Source organism: Larus michahellis, chromosome 1 (genome assembly GCF_964199755.1).
Source record: "Larus michahellis chromosome 1, bLarMic1.1, whole genome shotgun sequence".
NCBI classification, from domain to species: Eukaryota; Metazoa; Chordata; class Aves; order Charadriiformes; family Laridae; genus Larus; species Larus michahellis.
In genome coordinates, this window is record NC_133896.1 from 218000060 (window position 1) to 218024013 (window position 23954).

At 41.6% G+C, this 23954-nt stretch overlaps 1 protein-coding gene across 12 annotated transcripts in view; it reads right to left on the reverse strand.

Moving 5' to 3' along the window:
- The window catches only part of TENM4 (teneurin transmembrane protein 4), a 530696-nt gene that overhangs the window by 248636 nt on the left and 258106 nt on the right, over nucleotides 1–23954 (reverse strand). For 7 of the 12 annotated variants that reach the window (XM_074572375.1, XM_074572374.1, XM_074572373.1 and 4 more), the window contains one exon: nucleotides 22001–22210. The exons of the other annotated variants lie outside the window; for them this stretch is intronic. In XM_074572375.1, coding sequence (XP_074428476.1) covers nucleotides 22001–22210 — 210 coding nt within the window. The remainder of the gene's footprint in view (nucleotides 1–22000; nucleotides 22211–23954) is intronic. 12 annotated transcript variants of the gene reach the window in all.

Consider the following 23954-nt stretch of genomic DNA (forward strand, 5'->3'; position numbering starts at 1 on the left):
TTTAAATTTCACTTCATCATTGTGATAGCTTCAAGCAAGCCTCTCCTGTGGGCTAACCTTCCCTCTCAATGGCATACAGTCAGTGTTACAGAACTGACAGAAACAGCTCCCTCTAAATTAGCAGCAGCTCCCCTATGGCTGTGATTTGTGACACAAGGTACACTTGTAGGGACACAGCTCCTCATTCTTTTTCATTTGCTTTTAAGCAGCACTTGGTAGTTTGTGTGTACAAAGTGCTGAAGCTAGTTATTGTCACGGTGGTAAATTATCAGGTTTAATGGGGTGCAGGGCTGGGTTTACAAAGATATTTAGGCATGTGAAAGTGCAAGAGATAAATGATGAGGTTAATACTTCTATAGCATTGGAGATGTATTTTCTTGAAAGCTTTAGGCCCAAGATAGGCTTCATTTTTAAAAGTAGTCCATGCATTTCAGAGTCTAAGTGTTCCCAAAAGTTACTGTGACTTAGGCTCGTACATCACTTTGGCACTTCTGAAAAGCATACCTTTAGTAAAATGTATAAAAGTGTCTGTACCAGCAAGATACCTCTCTTTAAGTGTCAGGAGAGCGAGGCTACTTGCCTGCTAGGCCCTTTTTATAAACCCCCTGGGAATCTTTCTGCATTTTATGTGTGTAAATAAATCTCACCTAGTCCTCTAGTGTCCTTTAAAGCAACAGGACAACTCATCTGAGGCCACTGTGTGAGTATCGATAAATCCCTGATAATCAAATCTCCTAGTGATTACTGATATGGACTTGCTGCTAAGGCTGGAGCAATGCCAGCTCCAACGCAGCCTCCCAGCCTCAGCAGCCCGATTCGACCTACAAGTGTTAAAGCACAGGACACAGACATCTAGAAGGTGATCTGCAAAGATGAGAAGAGTTCTGCTAACAGGCGCATCTGGCCAGCCTGATGGCTCTCGCCATTGCAATGACCATATTCCTCTTGATGTTCAATGAATGCACAGTGAATAAGGGCACAAGCACTAATTGTTGCTCTTGGTGCCTAAGGAGGTCTGACGATGTACTTTCCTGGGCTCTGAGCTGGAGAAGTAAAGGCACCATGAGGACAGCATTTCTCTGGTACTGGCATCCCCACCATGACAGAACCCCTGTGCCACTCGGTCTTCCTGAGATTTCCATTCCTTTACAGTCACAATGAACTGGACAGAAACCTCCTTCCTCTTTAAATCAGATTGTGACGGCCGCTGTTTGAACACAAGACTTTTGCCTCTACACTAAATCTTCCTAAAGACAATGGAATAAAGTTCTGAACACTGAAAATGAAATGTTAAGATTCAACAGCTCAGGAAAATTCTTTGCTTACCACTTGCCAACTACATACCAGCAGGCCACGCTTGCTATTTCTTCAGCAAATGAAGATTTACAGTCTCTGCATAGTCTAGAGAGAACGGAGTAGATAAAGGAGGGGGGAAAAACCGCAAACATGCCCCATCAGTTCTCCCTTAAAAGAAAAAGTACCCAGCTAAAGCCTTGTTGGCCCCTGTGTCTTTTTCTGGGTTATCTGACACTAAGTATGTGGCTTCAAGCAGCAAATGTGAAAGTAAAAAAAACTCCCCTGAGATGAGTTGCAGTCTAAAATTGCAGCCTGATGTTTGCTCAAAACTGACAAGCAAAGTCCCAACCTCCTCTGTTTCCCTGGTACTCATTAAACAAACAGCATAAGTGAGTGTGCGGGGCAAAGCCAGAGTTGGCTGTGCCCGGGAAGCGCCATTCAGTCATCACAAGCTCCCCTTTACTTACACAGACATAGTAGGGCGCAAGAAAGAGAGAATTACAAGGGCAGAAAAATGATTATTGAAAATAATCATCGTGGGTTTTTATGGAATAGCTGGTGGTGGCTCGAGTTCTAAGGGTGGAGGGGAAAGGATCTCTAAATTAAATTCACGTGATCCACTCTTGTTCATTCACATGGTTATGTAAGCTGCCCACTGGCACAAAGCAGAGTGTTTGTAAATTCAAAGGAGAAAATCATGCCATCTTAGTAAAAATAAATTTTGCTGATGAAGACTATGTATGGTAAAGTCGATGACATGGTGGGGCAGGACTTCAACTAAACCCTTGTGGACTTTAATCTCTAGTTCCATTGGAGCTTCCAGTTTAACAACATAGCTGGGGCATATTGTCCTGCACAAAGGAGAATGAAAACAGAATGCAATGAGTAATTTCTTAATTACATGGTCTATCAGACGCAATGTCCATTGACTTTTACAAGGTATAGTTGGACAGAGACAAAATTATGGCAATAACTCTGCCCTAACTCACAGAGGGAAATGCCTTTCTTCTCTGAATACCCAAACTTTGAGCCTTCTCCATTCTTAACAAAGACAATAGGAATTCTGCTTTTGATGTAAACTTGAGTAGACCAGACCCTCCAGAACAGCAAGCACAGGACAAATTTTGATATAGTTATATACAGACGTCAGACAACATCAGGTCTCATGGGTGGGCATCCTGGGCTAAGTGCAGCCTTAGCAGTACTACCCAAATCCTCACAATTTCATAGCAACAAGGTTCAAACCCTTCATGCCTCAAAAGCTATGAAATAAAGCAAAAAAAAATAAAATCACAAAATAGGAGCTAAGTCTAAATGCTGAATGCTGTTTTCCACCTAATATTGATATGCTATAGGTTACCCTGTTAACTGTGAGAGGAAGCATTTGGGACATAGCACATATAAACACAAATACCCCAAATACAGGCAGTGTGATAATAAGTGGGAGCCTATTATAGAGAATTTGTGATTCACTAACTCAGGCTCCATATGACCGCTGCAGGATACGCACTACAATCTGATCTCAGTGTTTGTCACTTGTCAAAAAATTGAGAACAAAGAGCCAATTAGCTGTGGTTTGTTTTCTTTTATTTTGCTGGAAATAAAAGCTGAGCTATGATACAAAAAGAATTCCTGGTGTGTGTATGAGGCAGGGAGAGGGGAAAAAAAAACAATAAACAAACATTTTTACAAAAACTCAAATCATTGGACTTGCAAAACAAGGACAGCTGGGATGCATAATCAAGAGCATTAGAAAGATTTTATTTTATACAACAGAAACTTTCCTATTCTGGCATTTGCTCTCTCAATATACAGTACAACCACTAACTCCTACCAAAAATCTGCATAGATTTTAAAGGCAGCCTAGCTGGAGTGAGAAAGGTTTTCGGGGATGTGTGAAAGGCAATTATGGGAATATAGTGGCCAGGTACTTTTGAACCATTAAGATAACACTACTTTGCATTTGGTTAGAGACAGTATCTTATACTGTTTTGTGACAATTTAATTTACTGCCCTTCCCCACCCTGTTCTGTAGCAGGTAGAGACACTGGAGACACATCACTAGCATTTGAGTGCGTTTGCAGTGAAACACATTGCAGCTGCAGAAGACCGTGAAACGGCACTGCATAGATTTGTTGGTCTAAAGATAAAAAGAACCACCTGATTTTCTAGTCTTATCTCCTGGGTAACCCAGTCCACTATGTTTCCCTCCACTGAACAGTAAACCAAAAGTTTCGAATACAAATCGGAAAAAAAAAACCAAAAACAAAAACCCCAAAACCCCTACTTCCACCAATTGCAAAGAGAGGGAAAATCTGGAGGGGTGGAATAGAATTACTGAAATTAGAATGTAACTAGGACAGACGAGTCGATACCTATGTATTACAAAGATGACAAGAGATCTTTAAGCAACCACAAAAAAGTGGTCAAGATTTTGGTTTCATGTCTCAGTTAAAGAGAACACCTGATACTGGCCCGGAGTATTGGCTCAGCGCTGACTGGTAATGAAAACTGATCGTTCAGGAAGTACCAGCAACAATTCAAGCAAGATCGGCAAGCATTCCTGAGAGGTTTCCCATTCAAAGATGGATCCAGTCCAACATCTGATAGCTTCAAAGAAGATAATACATGACCAGTTTATTAGGACAACCTGATCTAACTCAAAAAATATGTAACCGGTGCTGCGTAAGGTGAAGGAGGTAGCATGTAATTTGCTAAGCACTCTACACACAGAAAAACAATTAGCAAATTAATTTACAACCCAATCTGGAATCTAGAAATGATAAGAAATATACTTCAGTATTGATATCTTGTTTTATTTTGTCTAAGGCATTGGCCAGTTACGATATGACTCTTCCCATTCCTACTGATACTGATGGGACGATTTTATGACTGACAAGCGCAGTGAGTCTTTTCATGCTTTTTTTAGGCTTTATATTGAATGAGGAAAACCTGCTGCTTTTCCGACTATCACAACTCTTTGTCGCTCAGTGTGCTGTTCATGAACTACTGAAGCTTATTACGTTTAAATAATAAAATAATGCAAAGCAAGGGAGTGATTCTGTACAAACACAGATTAAAGTTCTTTACCTAGAGCCGTGCGTAGGTCACTCCTAAGGGAGGCTGAAGGGAACAGCCTGGGTGCATAGGGGAAAACATACTTCGTGGTTAAGGACAACTGCCTTTCACACTGCTGCCTTTTAAGCAGCAATGGGAATCAAGCAATGCTGATTTCTAAGAAAAAAAAAAAAAATCCAAATTTGCTTTCGAGCACAAACAGAGATAATTAAAGTACTTGCTCTAACAGGAAGCTCCATTAGAAAACAACTTTGCACTTTTGAGGATGGCACACTGTGTTTCTTGTTACGCCAATTTATTTTAATTAATCAGAAAAACATTTGTTTGAGGTATTAGCAATGCTAGTGCTTTTCCTGTCATTTTGCCTCCCCGCTAAATGCCCAGAATGGTAATTCAAAAGCAGAGCACATCTGGCACAAGGAGGAATCCCTTCTTCTGGCACATCAATAAAAAGGAGCATTATAAATTCAACGGGCCAAATCTTTGTCCTTCCACTCATCTGGAGTAGAGCTGAGCTATGCTTCATAGTGTTATGGAGTTCATCACTGCAGAAATATATGATTTAGTGGAGTGCAAAGTGTGGCACTGCAGGAGCAAGTTCGTGCTTTCCAGGGAGGAAGAGTATGCAGCTGACAAACAAACCACCTCCCAACAGACAACCTGTAACTTGGATTTAACCTTGGAATGTCACATACGGTGATAGATGGCCCAAAGCCCCACTGGGAGACAGAAGGAAAGCTGACAGTATGGGATGGCTGTAAGGACCAGGCAAGTTTAGACTGCACCCAGGTGGTAGTCCTGGAATACAGAGGGAAGATAAAGATCTTCCAAGGTATTTAAAGACAAAAAAGGAATGAGAAGATGACTTACTCTCCTTTCTTGCTTCCCTACTCCATCTCTCATTTCTGAAATCACCACTAAGTATTATAATATCTGCACAAGCAGCTGTTTCTCTCCAGAAGCATCTGGAAAATGGAAATGAAAGATAGCATCTTCCATGTTCTTTTTTGCAGGTTTCATTCAAATAATCAGAGTAACTGCCCTGCCCTTACCAGCTCTTGTCCCTTACCTTATCTACCCAACCCAAAAGAGTTGAGTAAACCTTCTCCAAAAGAGGTGGGCCCCCAAAAAACATGTGATTGACATGAATTCTTAAAAATTCATATTTCTGAAGTTTAAAAATGTAATTATAGTTGTTAATATTTCAATGTTTTTCATTATTTAAGTTACTATTAAGATATATTTTAATAACCGATTTTGGATGTTGTTTATTCCTTTTCCGTTTCGATGTCTGTAGCTGAGTCCCATGTTTAAACCTGTTTTCCACAATGAAGAGCACTAGAAACTTCATTTTACTCTTCCTTTAGTTGGACTGAAGCTATTGTGTTATTGGAAAATTCCAGGGGCTGGCATACCAAAATAAGCACCAAACATCTCTAGAGCTAGCAAAATCAAATGCAGGATTTGCCCTGAGACATGCAGAAAAAAATGCTACTAATATCGTCAGTAATATCGCCTAACTGGAACTATGTGTCTTACCAGAAACACTAACAAGCTGGGGGAAAAAAAGCAGTTTTGACAGTTGCATAGCAACCAGAAAAAGGCAAGGTGGACATTCCCAGAGGATGAGTGCGGCACAAACAGGGGGCAGACAGTAACTTGGCTCCAGCTGAGGTTTTTTGGGTGGTGCCAACCTGACCTTAGACCAGCTACAATCCAGCAGGCAGCGACTCCCTGCCAGCTCTCTGCCACTGCCTCTTGCATGCGACGGGGCCAGCTATTAGCATCCAAATGGGATGAAAACTCTCAGAATAAATAAGCAAGAAGACCAAGTCAAACAGTACGTGTGAAATGGCAGCGTCAAGCAAGAAGTTCTCCAGCTGAGGCAGTTTTATCACTGGAACAGCTCTGCGGTACGGCATGTAAGGAGCTGCTGGATGCTACAGACTGAGAGCAAGAAGTAATCCATCCCAGACTCACAATGTGACTGCCCACAAAATCATCAGAAGGAAAGCTAGCCTTTCCAGGAGTTACTTAAAAAAAGAGCTGAAAATGCCGGAGTTTGCGTATTTTGCTCACCTTAAACTCTTGCTAAAGTCATTGAGATCCAGCCCTAAGTCACATTCAAGTGCTGATTTACTCTGTGAAGTATTCTCCTGTTAACACATAAAAACCTATGACTTGTAACCTCCACAACTATCACATGCTGCTGTGACATTGCCTACGCTGCCTAGTATGTTTGGTACATTATAACCATTACCAGTAACCATTACTAAATTATCATGTTGAAAAATTTACCATTTACCATTCATTTAGCAGAAGAAGGAAAAAACCCTGTATGTTAAAACTAATGAAGAGCTGGCTTTTCTTTTAATTACAAACCAGTGAAGACCAAGCAACCAGAGAAGTGTAACCAAGGAGAAAAATTTGCCCCTAACCTTTCATTCTCTTTCACAATAATCTTATTTTTTTCTCTTCGATTTTTAACCTTCTCTGTCACCAACAGCACTAAAAGCTGCTTTTTTCCCCCCTTTTGCTGGAAGAACAAACAAACAGTTGCCATTTCAGCCAAAGCAATGTTATTCTTTGGCTGGCTGGCACTGGTTTCAGCTCACAGGGCGGTCAGTTCCTTTGGCTCCCGTCCAGCAAGCTGAATAAACCATTCTGGCAGTAAGTGCAAACTCTGTTTGGGCTCAGAAATCACTGCTTCAGACCTGTTTCCAACCTGAGCGCTTCCAATTTACAGCACTCCAACACCACAGGAAGTACAGCAGGCCAATCTGAAACTCAAATATATTTGAAACAAAGCTTTCTTCAGTGCTCTTAGGTCTTTCTCTACCCTCTTCTTCCTCCCCTCTTTAATGTTTGCAGGTTGGAATTTAATGCTCTTTTTTCTGCCAGAAGTTTGGCTTTTGCAATAAGGACTTCATCCAGGTGAGCCATTTCCTCCAAAATGCACAGCGGTGGCAGAAATCACAGACAGATCCATATCCTTTTCCCTTTTTCTCACTTGCCACCTTTTATATGGAGCACTCTGAAAGTCAAGAAGAATCTTCCTGAAATTACAAAACTCATGTTTTTATAGACATGCAGTCACTCAGGGCCAGAGTTTGGATTCTCAAAGTGCAAAATGGAAAACACAAGGGAACTTACAATATAAGAGAAACTACGGTTCAGTAAGTGCAAAGGCTAGCTGGACGGATTAAAACTGCTGGACTAGGCACTTAAGACTCCCCTTATGCTCTGCTCTCTGGCAGAATAACTCTAACAGCAGAATTATACTTTACTGGGATAAGGAACAGGGCAAAGAGCTGCCTGTGAAAAGGGCAGCAAATGTGAATGCAAAGTTTGAGAAATTGTACGGAGCATTGTGTTTCAGTGCTCGGTTTCTTATTTTCTCTTTCCTCCCCTCATTTTTCACGCCATTAAAATTCCACCTCAGACACCAGACTCAAAATGAACAAACAAACATGCATTGTTCGGTATCAAAATCCACCGGCGCTCCCGCGGCTGCTGCTGAAGCTGCAGTGACACTTGAGCTGGGCCAGCAGAAACCACTCAGGCAGTTCACGGAGGGAATGCCAGAGTGACAGACAAAGTACAAAACTAATCCACACGTTGTGTTTCTACTGCACAGGTGCGTTCGGGGATTATCTTTCTGCCACGCAAGTCACTTATGCCAATCTCTTTCCTTTCTCTTTCCTTCAGTTCCTCAGTCTATCTGACATAAGCTTTCCATGCCTACTCTGCTGAAAAACTTGAAGGAAACTAGTTCTGTAAAACTTCAAATGTCATCATTGCTTCTTGTACACAATAACTTATCAATCATTGTAGCATGCAAACATCCATCTCCCTGAGCAGATGAAAATAATCCACACTTTTTAAAGGGACCTTAAATATTACCCCCTCCCACTGCCCTGCAAAGAACAATTTGGAAAAAAAAAAATAAAAATGAAAGCTTTAAGACCACCTCTAAATCCTGCACATAAATATTACGCTAAGCAAAGATGAAGACAAATAATGAAAAAGATGCAAGAGCCCTGAGATGTGTTTGAAGTTGTCAGATAAAAGTTAGCACATACAAACTCCCATTTAGAAGCAGAAGTAATTTGAAGAGGTTCAACTTAATGGACGGCACAGCGAATATGGGTTCTGGTTTCCAACAAAAAGTGACATGCAGTAAAATATTTAGGTGATCTTTTGAGGACTACGTAGCATTTCATAAATTAAGGGGCTTTAGCCAGCTTTCCATGTGACAGCAACCAACCCGCAGCTCAGTTAGAGGAGAACTGTTTGTGATTTATCCCAAGATGGATTGGAGGAACTTCTGGCATGGGCTGACACTGATATAAACCGCTCAAGAGTTTTTACTGAGAAGAAATGGAAAACAAAGCAAACTGTTTTAAATAGAAGCTACCATAACATTCAGCTAAAGCCTAAATTCCCTGTTCAGAAGTTCATGTGACTAAAAACTAAGACACAGTTCTCAAATAGGTAGTTAAGGTGCCTTTGCAAATTTCACAACTATGTTTAAAAATAATTTCTTTCTCATTCCTTTAGCAAACAGGATATTTCATGCAGATCTCTAGATGTAGTACTTGGATGTCTGTCCATATTTGTGCATTTTATATGAGTTCCATGCACGAACATTGTGGTTGTCTGTAAACGGGGGAAAACTCCTGATCACACTAAGCCATTTTCAGCAGGTGAAATCAGGTCTGGGAAGTGGCTCGCAGACTGTTAGAAATCAATTGAACCGAAGCGCTCAATTGTGTTAAGTGTCTCTGTGTAGCTTTTGGGAGAGAACATAGTGTAGTGGTTGTTACAGAAACGGGAGAATAAGGGGAGATGAATCCTGCCGTGATGGTATCGCAGAATGCCTGGGTGACCTCGGGCTAGTCACTTGTGACCTCTGTAAAATGGAGATAATCACACTTATCTGATTCAAGGAGGTACCAGGAGACCTACTGTTACCTAATTGCTTAGAGATATACACAGGATAGGCACAGTATAACTACTTCTGCTATTAAAAACAGTTACATGGGTTAGGTTTCTGGAAATATCTACTGGTGACACAATAGATTTTACCCATCTGTGTAAAAGCATCGAGCACTGCTATTATTTTGACCTCATTGATAAAGAAAGGATGGGTGGTCTGGTAGACTGAAGGACATTTTGGCTGGAAGCTATTACCCTTTGAGACGACCTCTTGTTTCAAGTTTCATTGGTGTATCAGAAAAGTTACAGGCAGCAACAGTAAGAATTCCTGTAACTCATTCTACAAAAACACTAAAATCTGCTTTGTCTCCTCTGACTTGCTACGCCTCCGTACTAACCCTAATGATATTTTTCCTAATCAAACATATGTTAATGGCAGGAAGCAATATCACTCCCTTCTGTTTTTACCTGACCTTTCTTTCTTTGGGTATTCATTGCATATGTGAAGCTATACCAACCTCAGTTGTCCCACACTATTAGAGAGCTGTAGAAAAACTGACAAGGGGAGCAAAAATTATGGTAATTTAAGAGAGGGAATGAATTTAAAAACAAGATCCCTGGATGAGGAACTATATGGCTTGAGGTAGATCCTTGTGATGGTCTCATGTAGCCATTCAGTTTTAGGGACAGAAGTTGTTTAAGGTGCTTTGGGCAGGAGTTATGTGAACTGAGTAGCAAGGAAAAGAGATGATTTACATTGAAACATAGCACAAACAACTATCAAGTGGTAGTAGTTTTACTGTTGAAACGAGACTCCGGAGGATTTTTACAAAATCTCCACATTTGGCCAGGCAGGGTAAGGCAAGTAAGGGGTCAATGCATAAGCATTAGTTTTAACCTGCAGTAATCCATGCTGATTTTCGTTTCACCACAACAATTTTATACCAGAAATACCTATACAGAATTGAAATATCGTCACCTCTGTGTAAAGCGCTCATTTACTACAAAGTATCCTTGTTTTACCAGCTCAGTGTGTTTGCCAGGATGAACCACTCTGTCATTTATATCAGTAATGCAACCCCCACCCACGTGCTTCAACACCGGGCTTGACTAATGCATGAATCTTTATGCCGTGCTCCTTATGAAATGCTGTGTCCTATCACGTTGCCACGATACTGCCACTAGATTTATAGCTATAACTAAATCATCTGATCATACCACTTCTGTGCTGTGCTTCTTCCATTACCACCTAATGTATCAAAAGCATCGATTTTACACTTGTGAGCTTTCCTACTGAAGCACTCCAAGGTCTTGCAGCACTTTATTATATCCCAAGCCCACTCCCATAGCTGTCATGCTAATGAGGCATGTGTCGCTACTTTAATTTTTCTGAAGCGGGTCACAAAGCTCAATTCTCCCCTCATGTGGGAGAGCCTGGAGTCCAATTCCTGAGCTGTCATGGCTGGCTGATTTTGAATAGTGCATATGATGACACAGACTCTCCTATTACTGGCCTGGCCACCACAACACCCCTTCCCCCCAAATGCTGAAAAGAAATACGGCCACTTATGGTTTCGGAATGCTTTTGCCTATTTGCAGCATGTTGTACTTATTGAACGCCTATTATCCTGAGGTGTTCAAAATGCTGAAATTATAACCTGCCTAACCTCAATAATTCTGAGAGGCAGATTTCGGTCTCGACAATACAGGTCTCATTTAGATAGGAAAGAAAATGAAACGCAGCAAGATTAAGAGACTAAATTGGCAGGACATCTAGAAATACCCTGAAAACCTACAGAAATTTAACATAAAGGAAAAAGGCCCAGATCATCTAGAAAGGTGCAATATATTTTAAGACAACAGGTAAAAATTGCCGGTAATTTAATGCCCTGCCAGAGCATCTTGAGTTAGGACAGGTAAGAAAGACAAGAAGTGACAATAGTAATTTTTTTGGCTACTCTGAAAGGCATCCCAAATGCCCTTGCTATATTTTGTGGGGTTAATTTTTGAGTAAAGCTGCTGTCCTAAGAAGTGAAAAGTTAGGAATAATTAGGAGGCGATTAATGAGGGTGAGTCTGGCCTTCTTATTTTGAACACTCTCACCAATAAGACTACTTGCTCATTGAGACAGCTGATGAGTAAAGGGGGCAGATGAGGGCTCCGGTAGTTCAAGTAACGTGGAGTCACTGGTTTTTTGCCCCACCATTGCTGCCCTTAGTGAATGGTTGTATATTTCCATGCTATTTTCACATGTCAACATCAGATGACGTCCTGTAAGCAGAAATGTGATATACCATATGTCTGAATTTTATCAGCTTCTGTCTTACACTCTTATGATTTGAACCACTTCGTCTTTTTGCTACACGTCTGCTTTATATGGAAAAGGCTTTAATTAAGTAGGCTTCCCTTAATAGGCCTAATTATTACACAGAAAGAGAAAAAAGATCTATTAAATCTTCCCTGTCAAAAGACATGTCACAAAAAGGGTGCCTAAACTTTGCGGCATCACCATCCCTTACCTATGGAGATGTGAGCACATGTTAAAAGCTGGCAATAAAGCCCTGCAGTGTTGTGGATATATCAGCAGAATGGAGTGGGAGCACAACAACAGTACTTTTCATTTTCACTCAAGAATGTCAAAATTTCCAAAGCCTGCAAGCATTGAACAATCATCGTTATCCCCCACTTTATTAATGGAAGAATCAGGCAGCAGCACTGAGGTCACTTGACCAAGGTCACAAACTGCCACCAGTTTTCTGACTCCCATTTCCAAGTATTACTTACTACAAAATATTGACCTTGTAGTCGTAGACTTTGAGCTAATGCCAATCATGCATTCAAAACATTATACCACTATTCCCTCTTTATTTGGGGCTTTTGTCTCAATTCACATGGCAGGAACTAAAAACAAACAGAACTTTTAACCCTTCAAATTCTGGTGTTTTCCTAACTGCCAGCAAAACTAATTCTTATGTGGGATGCATATACTAGGGCTTGTAGTCCTCAAAGGCTTAACCCAATTGACTCTTAAGGAACTGTGACAGTCTTTCATATAAATCCCTCCAAGATCAAAGGCTTCTCCTGTGCCATAACTGTCTATCACATCAGCTTTACTACCAAGCATGGGCACTAAGGGCCTGGTCCTGCTGTTAGACACACGGTTAAGGATTGCCCTCTCTTGAACAAAACAACCCTACTGCTTTGCACCCAGGTACACATGGGAAGTAACTTCAAAGGATACACCGTGGTTCATACACACACAGCAAGAAGCTGCACTATCCCCTCATGTCATGTTCCAAATATCATTTTTCAGAAAAACTTGCACTGTATCCACAGAAGGCACTTTCTTCTCTGAGTTACTGCCTCAACCATTTTAACCCTATCCTTTCCCTTCTACTCAGAACCTCAAAGCTTCCCCCCAGAATACCTAAAGCTATCACTGCTTTAGTTGAAGAATTTGTTGGGGTCATATAATGGTTTGAAAGCTGTGGTTGTGATTAATAGCGTGTTACAATAAACACAGTGAATAATGCAAAGCACAGAAACGATGGAGGAGGAAGGGGGGTAGACATCTTCTGAGGCTGTGCAGTTATTGGATGTTTAGTTTGAACGAACACACAGGTCAGAGCGAGAGTTCTGGCATCTTCTCCCTTACAAATTAATCACTGGTTCACAGTGGCCAGCAAATTTCAGCTTATAAATAAAGTTCAAAGCCCCCAGGTCCTCATTTTAGAATGGAGACATATGGCTTGAAAACAGCTAATGGAACAAGCCTTCCCAAAGTTTGAGCTCATTCCCAACTGAGAGATCCATTTCACAGTAATAACACAACTCAGCCATGAGCACACGAACATCAGACTTCCTTCCTGTATTTTATAATACTTTGCACTTCCACACTGGCTTTTATCTGGTGAATGGATAAAGTTCTGATGAACCTCAGCTATGACTTTTCAAGTCTAGAAGACAGAACCCTGCAGGAACTGAGAGCACACACTGCCTCCACAAGATCCTTAGCCATACAGGCATCGGCTCAGAGGGGATACATACCCAGAAATTACATGTTCTATGCTGTGCACCCAGAAATCTGAAAAGATTTAGAAAAAAAATTAGCTTATTCTCTGAAACCTGATGTCTGCGAGTATGGAGCCATGGCTCCCTTTCTGTCTACTCGTTCACTGTAGTGTAAACCACGGCTAGCTGCAGTAATATCATACAGATGAGGAAATAGTTTGGAAGGATACTGAAGCCAACGGCTTGCTATATCCTCCATTTACAATGGAGAACACTGAGGTTAAGTTTTGTTGCTGAGAAGCTTGTGGCAGAAACCGAAATGCTGAATTCATAGTACTCTTTCCAATCTCTGGACAACTCTGTCTTCAATGTTTTGTTCTTCTAAAGCTGACCAGAAGCATTTTTTCCACACAGAATCTGCTCCTTTGGGGGTTTTGTTTCATGTTAGTCACAAATCTCTCAGTATAACATGAAGTAGACCAAAACACTGGCAGTCCTGCAGTGAAAAAGCATCTAATGGGCCATAAATTAATGTTTCATTTCCTTTAATAGTGTAATGATTAATTCCTTCTTCAGAGCAAGATTTTGTTGCACATTTGATAGTCACGCTATAAAGAAAGAAATGGGGTTTTTTAACATCGAAAAGGATCAAAGCCAAAATGCTCCTATTTTTGTTTGTGCTCTTGTAGCTTGACTCTTCAAACAGATTTTTCTCCCCAATTTTGTAAAGAAAAAGGTAAAAAACATCCATCTCAGATGAGACCTTACACAGCTTGTCAAGTTTCAACCCACAGTGAATTTTTACTGCAGATATAAACCTCTGAAAGTAGGGGTTTCTAATGGAAATGCTGACATAACCTTAACTATACCAATGCTGCTGTAATGCTCAGGTTACCAGGAATATTTCTGCTGCCAATTCAGTTTAACAAGTCTGAATGCATATAATTTGTTCCAGTTGTCTTTCCTCAGAGTGGGGCTCCTTTGTGCACACTTTCCAATGTGGCTTGCATTAAAAGAAAGAAAAAAAAACCCTACTCCTATGTAAATTCATATACACACTGATACGGTTTTATCACAGCTAAAAAGCTATAAATCTGCTTTAACTGATTCAGTGTGTTCCCTACTGGCCTGGAAAGGTGACTCATTTCATTGCTGCCCTTCACTGAATGTGACAATCATAACTTTGCTTTGTTCTCTTTGGGATATTTATTCTTTGCAAAAAAAACCCAAAAACCTCAGCCCTGACTTGTGTGTATTCATATTATCCACTCCTGAACAAACCTCCGCCTGCTTGAGCCAAAAGGATTTTAGCTGGGTCAGGATTTGACCCTCGTTATGCTAGGAATCTAATCCAAATGCCTCCCACTGATATCAGCGATAAGAATCTAGTCCTATGGCAAATGATTTGCTTCTCACCTTTGGCTCATCCTGAAGCCAAACAACTGCCAGGTTAAACAAACACTCTCAGGATGCAAAGTGAATTCACGGGGCAGGAGCTTAAGTGGTCACTTCTAGAGCTTCATGTCCTCCAAAAGATCTGCAGCTTGCACACTGAAAATCTTTCTGATCTTTCCTCCTGGTAGGAAGAATGAAACTGGAAGAATGAGAACTCAACAGGACGGCTCCACCGCTCAGTGAGTAGGAGCAGGAATAATTCGTGATCTCATCTTCCTGACCACATCTGCCAGTTTACAATTTCTTACTTTGTCTTCCCACGTCTAAGAGACAATGGTTGATGCTTGGGAATTCAAAACTTGAATCTTATTGTCATGTTTACAACAGAATAAATTTGGAGGAATGATTTAAGGACAAATTTAAAATATGCCAGTCAATTTCTGGATAGTTTCAGTGATTTCAAGTAGATGACAACTGTGCAAATCAAGCCAAAATGACCAGATTGAGGCTCCCAACTAACTTCTCATGCTCCTATGGACTCATAGTCAGCCACAGCTCTTTCCACAATGAGTGGAAAAAGGGGAATCTCCTCAGGATGATTCAGACCCTGATAGCCTGAAATGCTTCAAACTAAATTGAAAGCTTATGATTAATATGTCTCTTGTTTAGTATTCTGAGTAAAATTAAAAGGGAGGAATTTACGTCACGGTGTCCCAGGCTGAACTCTGAAGATGTTCCCAAATTAGAGGATAAATTCAGTGAAAAATTGCGTAAAGCTGCTTTTCAAAAGACTTTCAAAAGACCTCTCCAACCACCTTTTTTTTTTAATTGCCACTGTTAAAAAAAATGTTCCTTTATTAAAGAATATTTTAAAACTATTGCTAAACTAGACATCTTTTTAAGCCTTTCCTCTCCTTAAGATGTTTTTTCCCCCGAACTTCTGAAATGTTGGGGGGAGGTGGTAGTGTTAAAAAAGTTTTAATAGGGAAAACGATAATCCAAAGAACATTTTTCATTTTTTAAAAGCCACCTGGAAAATGATTGGCTATATTCCTCTGTTTCCCTTCTGTAATTATGAATTACCATTATGAGTAACACTGACTGCTAATGGACTCTGCAAATCTCTGATAAAGGATGCAGAGATTAATTGTTATTCTTACTTAACACGCTTACTCGAGTAGTAAAGAAAGAAGCAACAGAAAGCACTGTGCAAGGACGAAACACAGAGAGAGAACAGACCTTCCATCCACAAGTCTTTTTGGAAAAGAGAAAAAAAAAGCCTTACATAAAAGAAAATTGAATTTAATTGGGATTTATTATTAATTATTACATGAGCAAAATATCAATTATTAAGATTACATTATCAAAGGTTCTTTTGCTCTCCTCAGTCAGATCCCTGAAAATTCTCCACTTCTAAGAGGCGTTACATGGTACCATTCTTTCTTTGAAATGCTTTAACATTCTGTATCTTTTGGGCTCCCTGCTGCAGTTTGATTTCTGTGTGACTGTCTCTTCCATCCCAGTGCTGTAAACACCTAATCCTGTGCTTGAGCAGGACTCCTACAGGACAACTCATGTGTCTGAAGTTGGAACTGAAGATCAGAGGAGTGATGCCTGATGCAAAGCAGGCTGATGAGAAGTTCAGCCTTTCAGTTAGTCACACGAGGCTGCAGAATGAGTCTGAAAACAGCAGTGTCTGTGTAGCAGAGTATACAGCACCAAACACAGCAAGGATACTAAAGATACTAAAGAAATAAACGCTGAGCACACACATAAATTAAAAACTTTCAGTAGGAAATCCCCTGTATTTCTGGAAGATGACTTCCTTCTAGATACTGAAGGAATCCAGCCACAGCGGCAGTAGCGGCAGATGATCTGGTCGGTTACTCGCTGCAAACTACCAGCAATCCACAATTTATATCAAATTAAATTATTTGACAAAACACAAATAAGGCTGTAGTAGTCCTCCTCAGCCTTTTTGTGAAGGATTTATCTGCATAAATCTGGGTCAAACCATTTAATAAAAAGGTGGAAAGTTCTTTCCGAAGAATAGGAAAGGAAGATTAGAAATGGTGATTATCTTCAACAGCTCAAGGCTGATCATTAAAGATAAAAACTTAGGTTTTTAACCCTAACTTTCTGTTTCCTAAACAGAAAACAGGACACATCCTTTAGTTTACAAACCAGGAGGTCCAGGCTGGTACAGTTCAGTTAGAAATGAGAAAGAAGATCTTAGGGAAACCTACTGCTTCAAATTGTCCAGCACTCTAAACAAAGAAAAAGTGGCAAAGGCAAGTATACAAGTCTGCATTAACTCCCTGACTGCTGATTTTCTTTGTCCAAGTTCATGCAGATCTCACTAAGGGGAAGCAGCACATTGTGGGTTTTTTGACTTCTGGGGTCAAACTGGTCCTGTTTTGGCCAATTTTCCACTGAAATCAAGGATCCTATGGAAGTCACACTCATCTCCTAGGATCTGACCCTGGATATTTATGTACGTACTCAACACGATTTTCCCTCCTCCCATCCACTGACAAGGCAATCTGTGCCTGAGGTGAGGGCTGCATTGTCCATGCTTCACACAACACTGAACACTCCTCCTGGAATTCAAAGTCTAATAACACAGGGAATCATGCCTGCCTCCCATCTCTCTCTCTCTCTCTCTCCAGCTGCAATGTCACTTTGGGTGACTGGCAGAGTGACCTTCCACTGCTGCTTTTTTTGTGTATAAACGCCCTTAGTGGTAGCAAAGGAACAGGATTGGTTCAATCAGTGGGGAGCAATGGAAGTTGTTGGAATAGGGATGTACTTGAGGGAGAATCTAAAGAAATTGGGGTACACATATTCAGAAGTGGGTGATAAGACTCCAAACTGTATTAGTTCCTTCCTCCAGAGACTTTAGTAAATGTTACCTCCAGTGTCACCTAAGTAAAGTAATTTCTAGGACTGAAGAGTCAGTTTTAGATATTCTTACAACTTTCTCATATCTCCTTCTGATAGAATGAAATAAAATCCACGTCCTAGTCTCTGAAATTGGTTTGAGAGTATTAAAATGCCCAAAACGAGAGGTGATTTTGGATTTTGTGGCTCTCATCCGCAGAGCTTGTTTCAAATGTCTACATCCAGCCTTCCCGTCTGCCTGATACGAGCAATTCAGAGAAACACACCAGACCCCACAAAATGACAAAAGCACACTTCATGTTGAATGCCTGTTCGCTGATGAAAGAGCTGGAAGAAGTCATGCACTTCGGCTTTGACTACAAGGCAACACGGTCAGCGTTCTCAAAGGAATTTAGATGTCAGCTTTCCACAGATTTCATATATTTTTCAAAATCTGTTCTTTGTCACTCTGCACATCAACTCCTCAGGGGATAACAGCCACTTCCCTACCTCACAGCTGTGCTAAGCAGAGATGTACCTGCTAACGTCCCCAGTGTTACAGCTGCGGATGATGAGGGAAGTGGACAGCAATGGTCAGGCTGATGTGCTCTTCCTAAACACCATTCCCTAAAGCAGTTTGATTTTTTATTTTTTAATTTATTTTTCATGTTATTTACTGGTTCAAATGGAAGAGAGCTGCTGCCTCCAAGCCAATCACTAATCTCCCCATCCCTCTCCTTGACTGGTGCCTCAACCTTTCTCAGCCAGTCGGCATCCTCCCTACAACACCACTGGTGCATGCTTCTCCTCCCATACCACTGTCAGAGACTTACATGGACTGATGTTATGATCCAACACAGCATTTGTTAGTTTCTTAAAACAATCAGATTAAAGATTGAATGCTTTCAGGCCCTTCTGGCTTCTCATCATATACATACATACCTACACACCAGTAGATACATATACTGATTGATGAGAAACCTGAAGAACTAATTAGTGTTTCTGAATGCCCACCAAGATACTCCCAAGGCAGCCTACTTTTCAAATAATGCTGAAATCCTCAAATCAGGAAATTTTAAGATTTCTGAAAGGAAACATCCTAACATGTTTGAGAGAGTTGGGGTTATTTAGCCTGGAGAAGGGAAGGCTCGTGCACCCTTTAAATACTTTAAAGAGGCTTATAAGGAAGATGGAGAGAAACTTTTTACCAGGACTTGTAGTGATAGCACAAGGGTTAACAGTTTTAAACTCAAAGGGTATAGATTTAGATTTGTTACACGGAAGAAATTATTTACTATGAGAGCGGTGAGACACTGCAACAGGTTGCTCAGAGAAGCTGTGGATGCCCCATCCCTGGAAACATTAAAAGTCTGGTTTGACAGGACTTTGAGCAACCTGATCTGGTGGAAGATATCCCTGCCCACAGCAGGGGCTTGGAGTAGATGATGTTTAAAGGTTCCTTCCAACCCGAACCATTCCGTCATTCTATGAAATGGAGACATTCATGTTCTAGTTACTTTGGGTAAATATAGGTAAAATAAAAAGTCTTCTGGTGTTGACATATATAAAAATAAAAGCACAAAGGTCCAAGCCTGAAAAGTCTTTTTTTTCCTTCAAATTAAGTACCTACTGATAGTATAGGTACAATAAAAATTGGGGATTCTTGATGTTCTAAATTAATTTTACAAGTAAAAAAACCCAAACAATGCCTTATAATATATCCAATACAAAATTAAAAGACGTAACAGATGCCTGCATATTTATATACTTATTAGTTTGTTTCAGCCTTCATTTGAAAGTTTAGTTGGACATTTTCCTGGAAGTGTAGAAATAATATTATGGGCATTATTACCTTTCTGGAATGAAAGGAACTTAGATAAAGAATAGCCTACTGTATCTTCAAAAAGTAGCATGTTTCTTAAGTTCCATGTGCATTATATTTGCAATTTACATGGGGATTTGTAACAGCGGTGCTGCTCCCTGGGTGTTACTTACTTTGGATGGACTTCTCTAAGGCTGAGTTTACACAGCTGTGGAAAGAAAACCTAGCCACAATCAATTAAAAAGTGCAACACAAATCCTTTGGACAGCATTCTCAGGCTGTCCTGCTGTTGAGACAGCTACTATTCTCCAAGAATGAGTGCTCTAACTGTATTAAACTTAGTCCTAACCAAAATAAGCTTTTACTAATTTTCACCATTTAAGGAACATAAAGACCTGCCTTTGTCATTTAAAGTTTAAGCTGACTAAGCCTCATAGAAACGGAACAGTTAAGGAACTAAAGCAATTAAATCCATTTACAGAGGTCAGAAGAGTCTCTGGGTTTTCGAGTGATGGATTTGTATGGCCTGTGCTTCTTATTCATGTGAACTCTCAGATTATGGGTTGATAGGTGGCATAATAAGTCACCTTTGTTTTCCTCCTGATAGCAGAGTGATGCTGAGCGGATCCTAACAGGTCACCAGTGTGCTGGCATTACCTGCACTTCTGATTACTGAACAACTAGAATAAGCACGCAAATGAGACCCCAGATGCCCTGTCTTTGTGTGGGACATATTTATTACCAACCTGCTGAATCCTACACACAAAGAAGGCCTCAGGGAATGCAGTATGTCTACAAGCCGATGCAAAAAGCACTGAGAAAAAAGAGGATAAATAACAAGGCAGCTGAAAAGCCTAGAGTCTAACTCACTCACTAGTACATCAATAATACAATAATGTCATCAGCCCACTGTGGACTCTGAACAATGCTTTTTCTGTTGTTCAGCTAATTAGTAAAAGAAGAGATTAAGGTCTTTCATCTCACTTGTTTTCTCTTTCTTCCCTCTTTTTACCTGGAGGGCGTGCATATATATTCCCTAAATGAACAAAGAGAAAGTACATACATTATGATGTTGAAAACCTAAGGTGGAGTGTGAGTTTGGCTTTATTTCCAACAAGAGGGTCATCTACATGATTTCAGATTTCAATGTACTGCAACTGCAAGGAGTCAGATGGATGTGTGTGTGTGTGTGTGTGTGTGTGTGTGTGTGTTACAGGGTGGGAGGGGAGGGGGGAAGCTGAACAGAGGATATGAATTTTAAACAGTTTTCTGAATGAATACGACACTGTATTTCCCCCTACTCTCCTTAGGATGACAATTCAGAGGAGATAACCTTCTCCTTTGAAAAACCCTGAAGGAAAAGTTTGTTTTTACCATAACAAATGCAACAAAAGAAAAGAAGAGGGAAGCTGGGAAAGGGGTGGTGGTGGAAGGGGGGACAAATTAAATGTCAAACTTTCTCTCCTTACTTGTAGATAACAGCATACTAGGAAACCTTCTTAGAAGCTTAACATAAATGGAGTTAAGCTGTTGCCAGCTGCAGTAAACCTCTCTCTCACCTTTCTTTCTCTCTTTCAAGATATCTTTGAATGCCTTCTCCTTCATCATAAATCAGACCTGTGAGCAATTATCACTCAAGCCGGATGGCAGCAGCCTGAGTGGCCACTGCTATTCCACTGCTGTAATCTGCACTTCGTCAGGTTACACTACCCTTGATGAAATTTCACGTTTCTTTGCCAATGAGCGTTACCTCTCCGTTTACAACTCATTGTCTTTGCAGCAGAGTACTGTGAATCTCATTCCTCCTCTTGAAATTTGTTTAAGCAGCATGGTCTGGAGCACCCTCACCTCCCGATCCGGGAGCCTCAGAGCATCCCAGAAGCCCAGGGTTGTGCTGCTGCCTCAAATACTTACCCCTGAGGGCATCGCTCAGCCCCTCTGAGGGAGATTCAGACGCAAACACCCTCCTTTGGCCTCTGAGGCTGAGCACACGGCGCTGATGCCACTGTCACAACTCACAAGGAAACTCTTGGGTTTCGGCACTCCCTTTTCCATCCATGTTCCCCTTCAGTGACAGGTTTCTGACAGCGGCGGGAGCCTCCAGGCCGCTCTCAGCCCACCTGGCCACCCTCCCCTCAGCCCTGCGCCCCGCCAGCCCCTCACAGAGAAAGGGCGTTCTTGAGTGAGTTTTTCAGCCAGAGGGAAAAAAACAAAGCCCCAAACAAACACAAAATCCCTCTCCCCTAAAAAAAAAAAAAGAAGGGAGGGGGCTCCAGCCTTCAACTCAGGTGAAGTTTTTGAGCTCATCTCTTACCACAGCAATGCACCCAGCGGCCAGCACGAACCTTCCCATTGCTGCATTTTTACAACTTTTATGAGGTATTTTTCAACCTTTATGAGGTGATTCCCCACCTCCCCCCCCCCGCTTTTATCCCCCTTCCCCAATTTATTTATTTTTGTTATTTTTAAACAAAATAATACCCCCAAATCAACCCAAGGGGCACATCGCCAGCCAACCTCCACCCCCGCTGTCAGACCGAGGAAGTAAAGTAGGTAGAGAGAGAGAGAGGAGTCACTCACCGTTGGCGGCGACACAGAGGTTTCCAGAGCCACTTTTAACTAAGAATGAATTAGGGACAAACTCTTCCTCAGAGTCAGAGTCGGCGGCCGGCTGGGCCGCGCCGTTGCCCAGCAACCGCCCCGGGCCCTCATTGGCCGGCGGCGAGGGGGGGGGGGAGGGGGACTGCTCGGGGGGGGTGGAGGAGGCGGACGAACAGCGCAGGGGGGGACCTGCGGGCCACAAGCACACACGGACGGACACAGAGAGAGAAAAGGGGCGGGGGGGGGGAACAAACAACAAAACAACACAAAAAATAAATAAAATGAACAAAAAGCGACAAAACACAGACAGAGAGACAAAAAAAAGTTGAGCCGGGGTACTAGGGAAGGCCGCCCCCCGCCATCAACCCCCCCCCGCCCCCCCCCAAAATGCGTGAGGGGCGGCCGGCTGCACGTATCTGCCCGCCGGCTGCTCTGAGGGTAACAGTCCCCTAAAACTCATATCCATCGTTTTGGTTTTTTGTTTGGTTTTTTTTTTTAAGTTTTTGGCATGGGAGGGAGCCCCGATAATGTTTCGTGCCACACCGTGGGCACACCCGGTCAGCGACGCCAAGCGCCGATGCCGGGCTGCGTTGTACTAACGGAGAAGTTTTGCCCAGCGTGTTGTGAGGTAAATTATTTCAGATTTCACGTGGAAAGGGTAAAGGTCTTGTGGAGATTGGGTTTAATCATGCCGTTATCGGGTTTATGAGGCAAACAGCCTGAATCCTGCCGCAGGCGGGCGGGAGGTGGAGGAGAGGGCCAGTCATCGCTGTGTGGTGTTGAAGGATGTCGGCGAGCTGATACAGGGCAGAAGCAAAGATCAGGGCAGACAGCGTCATTTAGTTGCTCAGATCTTGAGAAATGCCGCAGATGAGTTTCTTACATAAAGCTGCGCCTGATCAAGGAGGAGCTTCTACTGACTGCGAGGAAATTGGATCAAGTACGTGGAGGTTAAGTAGATCCAATTCAAAAAGCATACCGTAAATAATTAATGGTTATCGGGGCCTTATTCCAATCAGATTTTTAAACAAAACTAGGAAATCAGAAACCCCAAACTGGTGAAAAAACTATCAGGCAAACGTGGAGGTCAGATATGTGCAGTACATCAATAAAAACAGGGGGAATATGAACGCAGACATGTAATAGGCTAAAATACAGGACAATGCATTTAAACATGAGCTTTTCCCCTTGATACGTTTGATCTGAAAGTCATAATGATTAATCTCCCGCATTTTCCCAAGTACTGAAATGTTACCATGCAAAATCCATCAAAATAATAACAGTCAGCACAAGAAAACTAGCAAACTTAAAAAACGATCAGTTTCTAAAAAAACACATTTTAAACATAACATAGCACAGGACGTAGCTGTACAATATTTCTTAGTAAACACAACATGAACACTTGAGAAAAAGACACAAACCCAAAATAATAAAGCGGGTTCAACATTTAAATCCCCCAAAGCTTGTTCTGCTAAGTTTCTTTCCACCTTGGTCATCAGTTGTTTTTTTTTCTTGTGATAAGCCCTTGGATGTCACCTCCCTGGCGTATGCAGATCTTATAAATTGCTGATTATAGTCAAAGGTAGAAATTGCGGCATTGGAGGCAAAGCCTGGGAACCGGGGACAGTACAGGGCTGTACCTGTGCTCAGAGGCACTCAATTGACCGCGGCCACCCAAAGGAGAAGACAGCCTTGGTGGAGAGCCTACGCTTTCTGGCATGAGCTGCAGTCGTTAAAGCATGTGAGCTGTAAAGATGTGAGCCCTCTGTGTTTTCTTATGATCAGCACTGGAGTTGTCTGGGTCTCGCTCCTTCTGACAACCCTCCAGACAGAGAAGTTCCTCCTTTAGGAATGCAGCTTTTAAGGAATCTGCAGCCTGCTTCACAGTCCCTGACCCTTTTTATGGTGCCAAGGCTGTAACCTTCCCATTGTG